The 12439-nt window shown below is 39.1% G+C and overlaps 1 protein-coding gene across 1 annotated transcript; it reads right to left on the bottom strand.

Moving 5' to 3' along the window:
* Positions 1 to 11010: 11010 nt before the first annotated feature.
* LOC129922396 (protein PF3D7_1417600-like) lies at positions 11011 to 12137 on the bottom strand. Its single transcript, XM_056008311.1, has 2 exons — positions 12125 to 12137; positions 11011 to 12008 (listed from the first exon to the last, which is right to left on the bottom strand). The coding sequence occupies exons 1-2, from the start codon at positions 12135 to 12137 to the stop codon at positions 11011 to 11013; spliced, it is 1011 nt and encodes a 336-aa protein (XP_055864286.1).
* Between the last annotated feature and the right edge of the window lie 302 nt (positions 12138 to 12439).

Here is a 12439-nt window from a genome sequence, read left to right as displayed (position 1 = left end):
GATCGAACGTCTTCAAACCTATGAATTTGAAACTAAGCACCGAAAAGGGCAAATTCACCAAAATGCTGATGCACTGTCTCGACGACCCTGCAAAGCAGAATGTAAGCACTGCAAGAGGGCTGAAGAAAAGGAGGTAGCTGTCAATTGTCTTCGGCTCGGAGTAGATGTTTCCGGACCCTGGTGTGATAAAAGGATTCGAGAGGACCAAATGCAAGATGAAGATCTGGCTCCCATTCTTCTATGGAAAGAAGATGGACAACGGCCAGATTGGAAAGACATCTCTGAGAAGGGGGTAGCCACCAAGGCGTACTGGGCTCAGTGGGACTCGCTGACGTTAGTCAATGGTGTCATCAAAAGAGTTTGGGAATCTGCTGATGGAACATCCAATCGCCTTCAGCTGATGTTACCGAAGGTGAGAGTTGCTGAAGTACTGAAAGAGATGCATAATGGCGCTAGCGGATCTCATCTTGGTGTCAATAAGACTCTGGAAAAGGTTCGTCAGCGGTTCTACTGGTTCAGATATAGAGAGGATGTAGAGGAATGGTGTCGAAGGTGCGACATATGTGCGGCAGCAAAAGGCCCTCGACGCAAAACTAGGGGTCTTTTGCAACAGTATAATGTTGGTGTTCCATTCGAGAGGATCGCAATAGATGTAGCAGGCCCATTTCCTGAAACCAAGAAAGGAAACAAATACATTTTGGTAGTCATGGACTATTTCAGCAAATGGCCAGAAGCTTATGCCATACCAAATCAAGAAGCTATCACAGTGGCCGAAACACTCGTGGATAACTGGATCAGTCGCTTTGGTGTACCTAATGAGTTGCACTCTGACCAGGGCAGGAACTTCGAGTCCAAAGTTTTCCAGGAGATGTGCAAGACACTTGGCATCGAAAAGACTCACACGACAGCTCTCCATCCGCAATCTGATGGGATGGTGGAGCGATTCAACAGAACCCTAGAACAACATCTGTCTAAGGTTACTGATGACCGACAAGACGACTGGGACAGCCATATCCCCATGTTCCTCATGTCATACAGAGGATCCGTTCATAGCACCACAGGATATACCCCAGCGAAGATGTTATTTGGTCGTGAGCTTCGTCTACCATGTGACCTGTTATTTGGGATTCCGAGAGATACGCCAGTGTCTTCAACTGAATATGTCACCAATCTCCGAAGACGATTGGAGAATGCTCATGTATTGGCCCGCAGAAACATCAAGACCAACAGTGACCTGATGAAAACGAGGTATGACAAACGGGCCAATACGTCGGGGTTCCATGAGAATGATCTCGTGTGGCTCTATAACCCACAGAGACGAAAAGGCAGATCCCCGAAACTCCAAAGAGACTGGGAAGGTCCATACCGTGTCGTAAAAAGAATAAACGACGTGGTCTACCGGATACAGAAAAGTCCACGGTCCAAGCTGAAGGTTGTCCACGTTGACCGACTCCATCAGTACCGTGGTGAAATAGAATCTGTTCGGGACGAACAGATCTAAGAAGGGGGCAGTGTTACGAATGAACAGTGACAGGTAGAGGTCACTATGTGTGACCCCGGCGAGATGACACAGCACCGAGTGTTATCTGGAATCTATGCATGTAAACAAAGACAGGATGGGACGTGCCTCATGTGTTGTTCCAGAGGACGAACAGATTTACGAAGGGGGGCATTGTGACAAATGAACAGTGACAGTTAGAGGTCACTACGTGTGACCTCGGCGAGATGACACTGCAGCAGGCATACTCTGGAATCGACATGTATAAACAACAACAGGATGTGATGTTTCCTCCCATGTTGTTCCAGAGGGTACTAGCAGTGTTTTTGCAACAATAGACAAGCGATTAGGGACTCTTTATAAACCAGAGATGTTCATGTGAAAAGAGTCAGTACAGTCGTCGACACTGTTCTCTACTGTGCGAGACAGTAGAAGAGAGTGGACTTGAGCCGTTACAGTCGATACAGTCGATGTAAGACGTATACGCTACATGTTACAGTGACGAATTGTTATAGTTATAATTCAATAAAGTTATTTAAAGCTGAAAGTTGAGTCGTCAAGTTCTTTGCAGTGTTTCTTTTATTTGTGTGCCTAGTACATTTAGCCAGAAAATCAGAAATACGTAACAATACAATAAGATTGTTCATTATATGAAGCGAATGTAACGAGGTAAATGTCTCTCTGTCTAAAAGCCAACTCCTGGTCCTGCCCCGCCCCCCCCCTCGGCACCCATCTAATACCTCCAACAGTATCTCGCTAGTATCACACTATCATCATCCCCACAACCTTTTCTTCATTCTACCTCATTTTCAGGCCGAGGCGCGCGCCAGCCTCCAGTGCGCCCCCTGTCGGAGTCAGCTAATTGGTGGAAATTAGGGGGCAATTAATGCATCGGCCGTGACACGAGTGATGACGCCCTGCCTCATACACACACACACACACACACACACACACGCGCACCCACCAGAGAGAAATCACTCACAGAAAGGACACAGGTCATCTTAAACCCAGGTCACTCAATAGTAAAATGTTAACTCTTAAGTACTTTTACTGAACTAGTCGTAGTCCAGGGTCACTGGTTCTAGCCTTGGTCGGCGCAGTCCCTTATTTTCATCGCATTTAATTCACTACTTTCTCTTTTAGAAACTTGGTCCCTGGTGCTGCTATTCATTTATGTTTAATATATGTATGTATCATCATTTGTTTCAGCACCTAGCTTCACTTATATATAGTCGTAGTCCTGGAGGACAATGGACTTAGTTCTAGGACAACAGATTATTTAGTTAGTTTTTGTAAATAAAAAAAGTAAATTAAAGTTCCCCTTTCAGACCTTGCGATCTATGGGGCAGAGGATGTTTAGGTGATCTGTTTCTTAGGCCAACGGTTAACGAGCAGGGTGTCATGTAGCCAGCACAACGACCAACCGCCTTTCCTTTCCCCAACTAAAGTCAGGTACCCATTAGAGTTGGGTGGACTCAGGGGCGCCCTTAAAATCCCGAAATTCAAAATCCCAGTCTTCACCGGGATTCGAACCCAGGACCTGAGGTTCGGAAGCCAAGCGCTTAACCACTCGACCACCGCGCCCCACTTTTGTATATATATAAACCGTATTAAACCACCGGATACTCTCGGCATTTTAACCAAATCTAAGTGGGAACAGAAAATAGATGTAGCATTTACATTATGACAATATTTTAATCCAATCTTAGTGGACAGATAATGTTTCTGTTGGCCCACGGTTAACAAGGGTGTCATGTGGCCAGAACAACGACAAACCGCCTTTACGTTTCCCCAACTAGAGTGAAGTACCAATTAGAGCTGCGTTGACTCTTGGGCGCCCTAAAGTGCCCGAAATAAAATAAAAATCACCAAGATTTAAACCAGGGACCCCACGGTTCAGAAGCGAAGCGCTTTAACCCCCCCCCCCCCCAGCCACCACACCAGGAAATACAATCTGCTAAATATCTGGAAAGTAGAATTATTACATTTATATGGGGCTAAAGCTAAATAAGATAAAACTGAATGAAGGATAAACACTATCCAGGAGATTTACCAATTACGAGAAGATATTAAAAATAGTTACAGGTCAGTTAACATAGTGTCAGGGAATGGACTGGAGAAAACAGCGTGTCCAATGAAAAGCAAGCAAAATATTTTAAAAGTGCATTTTAAGAAACAAAGCACAATAACTGTCAAATAAATCAATACTGCATGATTTATCTTCCTTTTCCTATATTAAAAAAAACTAGTTACTTAATTAATTAAACTAAATAATTATTTAATTGGTTAATTTTTCGATTGATTCGTGTATTGTCTTCGACAATGAATAATTGTGCAAAGCTTCAACTTGATTGGAAATTCGGAAGTGATAGAAATAACTTGAGTAATATTTGTACCAGACTGACAGAGTGAGTTTTAATGTACTCTTGGTACAAAGACAAGCAACCAAAAGATCCTCAGTAAGATGGCTGGACGATGTAGAGGCAGACCTACAACTCAAACGTTTGGGTGCGGAGGTGTAATGCGCAAGAGATCTGAATCATCATCATCATCATCATCATCAAACTCCATTTGAGTAAGGGCTTGAGAGGCTCAAATCCTCTCTTGCAAAAGCCCTGGACAGAAACCCTGCTGTCTTGCGTAGTGCAGAGATCTGAATGAAAAGATGTGCGGAGCAGTCCAGGGCTCTCGGTAGCGTCACTGAAAAGAATTAAATGTACATTAACTTTAAATACATAATCAACGACTCAACAATCTGCCGACACTCAAAAAAAAATGAAGAGCTTAAAATTTACACATTTCATTTATGATTTACATTGTTATATTTTGTTGGTTTTGTAAAATAGTTCAATCATTAAAGCCTTCAACTGCTCCATTGAACATAACATGACTCGATTCCCAAACCTTTGAGTTTGATTTAGCCGAGCTCTAAACTTCAGCCTCTAGTTATCAGGGGGCCTCTCTTGGAAGGTCAACCAGAAACCCGCTCACACAAACGCACACGACGTGACCCTTATATCGCTTCAGTTTCTCACGCTTAACCTTGTTTTCCCAGCACTTATGGCACCAAACACAATCATACGATTTACAACACCGGGGCAAATAACATCACTTTTGGACCCCTTTTGGAAACACCTTGGGTGCTTAAATCTAGGAAATTCTCAGGTGAGAAAAACAACACTTTAAAGACAAAAAAAAAAAAAAAAATCCTGGACGTGTCCAGGTGACCAACTACGTCATCACTAAAAGAGGGGGTGGGAGGGGGGGGAGCAGAGAGCGCGGGTCTCGGACATGACAAATTTATCGTCCAACTCGGCCATTTGTTTCGCGTTGCGCCATCAGTAACGAATTCACGAGCAGAAGTCGTCCCCCTTCCACTTTCACACACGGACACGCGCACACTCACCCACTCCACAATCCCAAATGAATGTTTTCAATCAAAGAGACCTGGGAAGATAACATTTAATTACGGCTTGTTTGGCGATAACACGCAATAAATTGATATCACGATGCTAGCACTCTGGAGAGTGACAAGTGAAATCTGGACAACCTGGCAATTCTAGCCCTGAAGCAGGTTGTTGTTGTTTTTTTCCCCTTCTTTTAGTTTTAAAGACAATAAATTAAGAATAACATAAAAAATGTGGGTATTTAGCATTGGACGTTTGTAAAGGCAGGCAACAAGAGTTGATCTTAAGACTTATTCATATTTAACAAGTTTTACACCTTTTTTAAGATTGTGTAAATGACTTTTATAGACCTCCCGCATTGTGCCAGGTTTTCATAGGAAAAGTCGATATGTGAGTTGATAAGGAAGGGTGACCTGTAATTTAGGCTGAACTTAAAATTGTTCTTCTGGTATGAAAAAAATTGACCTTCTATAACTGCATAGTCACTGCTATATTTATTTCCCATTTTCTGTGTAAAAAATTAGTTACTTCTAATTAATTAAATAATTGGTTAATTTTCTGAATGATTCATGTGTTGTCATCGAAAATGAGTAATTGTGGAAAATTTCAAGTGAATCTGATACAGGAAAGTGGAAGAAAAGAATCCACACAGAAAGATGGAGTGACTTAGTACTTATTTTGTAAGAAATTGTTCTTCTTTTAGTCTGAAAAAAAAAAAAGTTGCATTACAGTGGTGAACAGATATATTGAAACAAGAAAATCACATGAAGTTTGTATGACGAGGTCTTCGCGTCTAGAGACAAACGTAACAAAAACTAGCTCCATTTTTACAACAGCTTATCAACCACTTCGGACAGACGCGTTAACGGAAATAATATTTCATATATTAATTTGTTTGTCTTTTAGATTTCTTCGTTGATGAAGGCCTTGTGTCCCAAACGTTCTTCGTAGGTTCAACTCGTCTCTCCAAGTTTTTTTTAGTTTTCCTTTTGAAGCTCGGCTGTCGTCTCTTTTGCAGTCTTTGCCATAGGCAGAGGGGGGGGGGGAGGGGGAGAAAGATCTCCTTGCAAACTTGGGGGGGGGGGGGGTATTGGAAAGACAACGTGGAAACTAAACTGTTGACCATTTGATGCAAGATTTCGTTTTGAAAACAGTTCTAAGTGACCACAGTTTAGATCCAGCATATACGTATATTGTCGTTGGGCTATCCCAGGTTTTTAAGGTCAGGCAATCAATAGGGAAGGCAGAGAGAGAGAGAGAGAGAGAGAGAGAGAAAGAGGAATGGAGAGAGAAATTCATTTATAACCGACGTACATTTGGTTATCACATCCAGTAGAGACACGATGCATCCATAATAATGAGATGCGAAAGTCGCCCATAGTGTAGAGAGAGATCTTCATCCTTTTTGAAGACACAGATTCATGCATGATGAAGAGACACGAGAATCATCGTTGGTACAGACACAGATTCACCCATTACGAAATAACAGATTCATCCATTATGCAGAGACTCCGATTCATCCATTACTAAGAGACACAGATTCATCCATTATGCAGAGACTCCGATTCATCCATTACTAAGAGACACAGATTCGTCCATTATGCAGAGACTCCGATTCATCCATTACTAAGAGACACAGATTCATCCATTATGCAGAGACTCCGATTCATCCATTACTAAGAGACACAGATTCATCCATTATGCAGAGACTCCGATTCATCCATTACTAAGAGACACAGATTCGTCCATTACAAAGAGACACAGATTCATCCATTATGCAGAGACTCCGATTGTTTGTTTGTAAAATGTTTTACATGTTTCGGATGTTCCTTCAGAGTTGAAGATAGTTTACTTCCTAGTCCAAACCTCCCGCATGACGACGGGGGATGGGAGCGGGCAGGGTTTGAACCCTCGACCGTCGATAAATCCGAACGACAGTCCAGCGCGCAAACCGCACGACCAGGCAGCCATCCAATTCATCCATTACTAAGAGACACAGATTCGTCAATTACAAAGAGACACAGATCAATCCATTACAAGAGACACAGATCCATCCATTACAAAGATTGATCTTTACGAAGAGAGACATGATGGATTCATATATAAAAGAAAGATTCTGTAAAGACAATGATATACAGGATTAAATGATTAAATGAAATAATCTTAACATTCAAACAGAATCCTGTCCTACCTCGTGTAGAAACACTCACAGCTTCTTCTCGCGAACACACACACACACACACACACACATCACCTTTTTTTTCAACGACTCTTTCAGTGTTATCACTGACCTGTGTGCCTGTGAGATCCTGAGAGGTGTGTGTTTCCCAGATAGATGAAACCAGCATCAGACATAGGCAAGTGACTTAGAGATTCCTTTGATACATTGACAAGACTAATGCGACGACTGGAGTTATCCTTTTTATTCAGAGTTACGTAGCTTAATAACTGAGCCCAGTTCAAGCAGTATTAAATTATATGCATGTATTACACAGTAACACATCGTCGCTTCTATTTTTTTTTAGACAAATGTCGTCATCAAAATTTGAGCTCCTGAGTCTTCCCAAAAAAAAAAAAAAAAAAGATTCACAACTTCCTCAAGTAAATACAACTAATGACTGCATTTCAAAGGGAGGTTAACTCGTGTCTCCTGCATTTCAAAAGGAGGCTTACTCTTGTCTATTATTTAAAATTAAAAAGTTGGAAGTTAATGACAAAAGGATCAAAGGGGAAAAAAAACGAAACAATTATTTTTAACTTCCGAAAATGTCACACTATTTTATTTTCCAAACCAGGGTGTGTGTCGCCAAGCTTGAAGCAAAGGAGGTTTGAACTGAGACGTCCGGGGGTGTGGGGCGGAGAGAGAAGATGATGGAACGAGAGACATTCAAACCTAGCGCCCCTATCTCTTTAGTTCACTGAACACAGTTTTATGCACTTCGCCCTCCGGCGCCCCTCATACACTGATTAATCGCCGCGGTATTTGGTGGCTCCCTTTAATAGGCAGTAATCCCTCTAATGGGTTGGTACAATTGCCTTACTTACTTAAAACTACGAATTGTGTGTGTGTGTGGGGGGGGGGGTACGGGATGAGGGGCGTATTGGGGGCATGGGCAGGCGCTCGGAACACCTCTTCTACTAACACAGAGGTGGGCGCGGGGGTTTAGAATTGAAGCTTGATTGAAATTTGAAAATGGTTAAGCTATCTTCTCTTTCTAGTTCGTGCATTACTTGATGTCTGATGTACAGATAGGATATATGACTTTGTTTTATGGCTTCTTTAAATCTACTACACCGCGTAAGTCTTAAGAGGAACGCTGTCTTAGGAAATCTCTAGCAAACAATGGTTCTCAGAGTGCTTACATGTCTCGGGTTTGAAGACTATGATTTTGAGTTTCAAAATTTCTTAGATGCCCCCGAGTCCACCTAACTCTTTTGGGTACCTGACATCAGTTGGGGAAAAGCAAAGGCGGCTGGTCATTGCGCTAGCCGTATGACACCCTTGTTAACCGCGAGCCACAGAAACAGATGACCTTACCGTCATCTGCCAATAATTTGCAAGGTCTTAAAGGGGTAATTAACTTTACTTCTATTACAGAAGCGCAAGTAAAGAAGAATTTTATTTTTTTAAAAAAAAAGGGAAACTTAGAAAAAAAAAAAAACAGATTTGCTATAAGAACAACATGGACTTTTGAGATATTTAGTTGGCAGCAGAGATCTTCCAATGTATCGTCCTTCACATTGCTTACTTCAGTTTAACAATCTCACAATTTCTTCTAATTATTTTCCAACTTCGGACTTTTTTTTTCAGAAATCAAAAGATTGTTGGATCCTAGTTCAAACCACATAGAGGACAGCAGGGGAAGGAAGCGGACAGGTTATCTGGCTCACAACCATCGGGTCGAACGACAGTCCAAAGCGCGTACCACGCGACCAGGCAGCTATCCAATGTTGCGTAGTATCACTCCCACATTTCTCCGCGTTGCTTTATATTCTTTTTCTACATTAGTGTATTTTATTGCATAAAGAATGTGGAGTTTAATCGAAAAGTAAGCAAAGAGCAGATAACTATATGTAATATTAATTCTTAAAATTCCCCAATATGTTGTGACAAGGTATGTGTGTATGTGGATATCTTCCTTGCCTCAATAATGATCTAAATACGCTCTATGTCGTTCCATTTGTCAATATGTTTATTTTACCCAGTTGAAGATGTAAAAAAAAACAACAACCTTATATTAACTATTAATTAGTTTGGATCAGTCATTTCTTTAAATTTGTAATCGATCTAGACTGACAATAATGGCCCAGTGCGATTAGAAATATTTTTACCAATTGTTTTTGTTTAGCGCAATTTCATGCTTATATCTTTCTCAATGCGCTTTGATCCTATCACTTGTCTGGACCTATTGAGGAAAAGGGAGGGGGAGATAAAGAAGGGGTCTCAGATTAAATGTCTCCGTGATCGCTTTTTAAAAGCATTAACCAAGAAAAAAGTTGTAAGACTTGAACTCAAACTCGAGGGCTCAAGCTTCCTCTTATCTTCTTATCTTTTTGTCTTATATAATACAGATGTTACTTCAAAAAAAGAAGATGTCAAGCCAATACACTAACCACTGTGCCGGCGAAGTGCTTATGAAGATATCAGGTTTTATTGTTAGTTTCAAAGTTTTGATCGACGAGTTAGTTAACTCTCTACACAAAGTATAAACGAATACCGCTACATCTGCCAAGTACGATTTCTTTTAATGGTTCGATTACAAACAAAATAATTAATTACCCAAAGTTTTTTAAACCGATTGGTTATTTTTTTAAATTATTATTATTATTTTATTCTTGTTTTGTCAGGTACAAGAAATAATTGTTAAAACTTTCAATTTCATCCTAGATTTGTGTGTGTGAGAGAAATAACGTGTAGAAGCGTTTAATAGACAGACGGACAGACAGACATAAAGACAGACAGATGGAGCGGATATAAGCTTTGTAAAAACAAACATTGAATTTGGAATGCCTGTTGGTTTTAGAGCTATTGACAATATTTTTAACATTTGTTCTCTCGCATTCTTCTTAAGATTTCTAACTGAGTGAAGATGTAGATAAACTTACACTTCCGTGTCTCTATAAGACGACTATCCTGTTAACAATATCTTGATTTTGTTTCCAACAATTTGAGAACCCTCCCTCCCCTTTCCCATGCAATACGAAAAAAAAAAAAAAAAAAAGAAATATCCACACACGAATAATAACATCTAAGTTCATCAGATTCCAGTTCTATGAAGACCCATTATCCTCTGATTGACGGGCCTCGCTTTGATCACCCTCCCTGACTAGATAGTCGGGTGGTTTCCTCTGTTCCGTCGCGCCAACCCCCACCACCTAGCATCCCCCCCCTCCTCTTTGCACTTCGTAGCTTGCAAATCTTCTTTAGATGTCGCATCCCAAAGGAGAAGGCATTTGGAACACAGATCTAGCGATCAAACAACACCAAAAGATGACATCAAAAGATTCTTTTTTTTTTTTAATATCTGCGAAATATAATGTTTTTGTTACCTACAAAAGTAGCCTACGTCAGATACTAAAATTCTACCCCCCCCCCCCCGACTTTGGAAACCTCATTCTATTTTTAAAGCCATATAACTATAACTCTATGTATATTGGCCTTCCGAAATCGAATACTAATGCTTCAGAAATTAAACAATGCGAACCAATTTCTCAAACAAGTTAGATAATATATATTAATAATAGTATCTTTAAGAAACATATGGTATACCGGATTACATATGCTTATAGGTTGTTGTTTTAAAAATATGCAGTTGACTCTTAATACTTCGACACTTTATAATCCGACACACCAAGCAATCCGACGAGGTGCCTAAGTAAACTCATGTAATGAATGAATTCTGTACTACGTGTAATCAGATCGTTATTTTCTAATAAGCATAAAAATATGAATAAAATGCAAAGATGAATTTTATTTTCTAATACAATATTATTCTTTTCCCTAAACAGACTGGGCCCTGCACAATCCGATTCGCATAGGGCCCGCAATTGTTAGGCCGACCCTGTTGTATATATATATATATTAAAATGACATTACATCAATGTTTAAAAAGTGGGATTATTACGTTCATGGAAATTATTAAATTCAGTGGCATCATTTACATACTCTGTTGAATCATTACATTTAGTGGCATCATTTACATACTCTGTTGAATCATTACATTTAGTGGCATCATTTACATACTCTGTTGAATCATTACATTTAGTGGCATCATTTACATACTCTGTTGAATCATTACATTTAGTGGAATCATTTATATACTCTGTTGAATCATTACATTTAGTGGAATCATTTATATACTCTGTTGAATCATTACATTTAGTGGAATCATTTATATACTCTGTTGAATCATTACATTTAGTGGAATCATTTACATACTCTGTTGAATCATTACATTTAGTGGAATCATTTATATACTCTGTTGAATCATTACATTTAGTGGAATCATTTATATACTCTGTTGAATCATTACATTTAGTGGAATCATTTATATACTCTGTTGAATCATTACATTTAGTGGAATCATTTATATACTCTGTTGAATCATTACATTTAGTGGAATCATTTATATACTCTGTTGAATCATTACATTTAGTGGAATCATTTATATACTCTGTTGAATCAATACATTCAGTGGAATCATTTACATACTCTGTTGAATCATTACATTCAGTGGAATCATTTACATACTCTGTTGAATCATTATATTTAGTGGAATCATTTACATACTCTGTTGAATCATTACATTCAGTGGCATCATTTACATACTCTGTTGAATCATTACATTTAGTGGAATCATTTATATACTCTGTTGAATCATTACATTTAGTGGAATCATTTATATACTCTGTTGAATCATTGCATTTAGTGGAATCATTTATATACTCTGTTGAATCATTACATTTAGTGGAATCATTTATATACTCTGTTGAATCATTACATTCAGTGGAATCATTTACATACTCTGTTGAATCAATACATTCAGTGGCATCATTTACATACTCTGTTGAATCATTACATTCAGTGGAATCATTTACATACTCTGTTGAATCATTATATTTAGTGGAATCATTTACATACTCTGTTGAATCATTACATTCAGTGGCATCATTTACATACTCTGTTGAATCATTACATTCAGTGGAATCATTTACATACTCTGTTGAATCATTATATTAAGTGGAATCATTTACATACTCTGTTGAATCATTACATTCAGTGGCATCATTTACATACTCTGTTGAATCATTACATTTAGTGGAATCATTTATATACTCTGTTGAATCATTACATTTAGTGGAATCATTTATATACTCTGTTGAATCATTGCATTTAGTGGAATCATTTATATACTCTGTTGAATCATTACATTTAGTGGAATCATTTATATACTCTGTTGAATCATTACATTCAGTGGAATCATTTACATACTCTGTTGAATCAATACATTCAGTGGAATCATTTACATACTCT

Source organism: Biomphalaria glabrata, chromosome 13 (genome assembly GCF_947242115.1).
Source record: "Biomphalaria glabrata chromosome 13, xgBioGlab47.1, whole genome shotgun sequence".
Lineage (NCBI taxonomy): Eukaryota > Metazoa > Mollusca > Gastropoda > Planorbidae > Biomphalaria > Biomphalaria glabrata.
The sequence above is the reverse complement of the archived record's forward strand: the minus strand, read 5'-3'. Positions and strand labels throughout refer to the sequence as shown.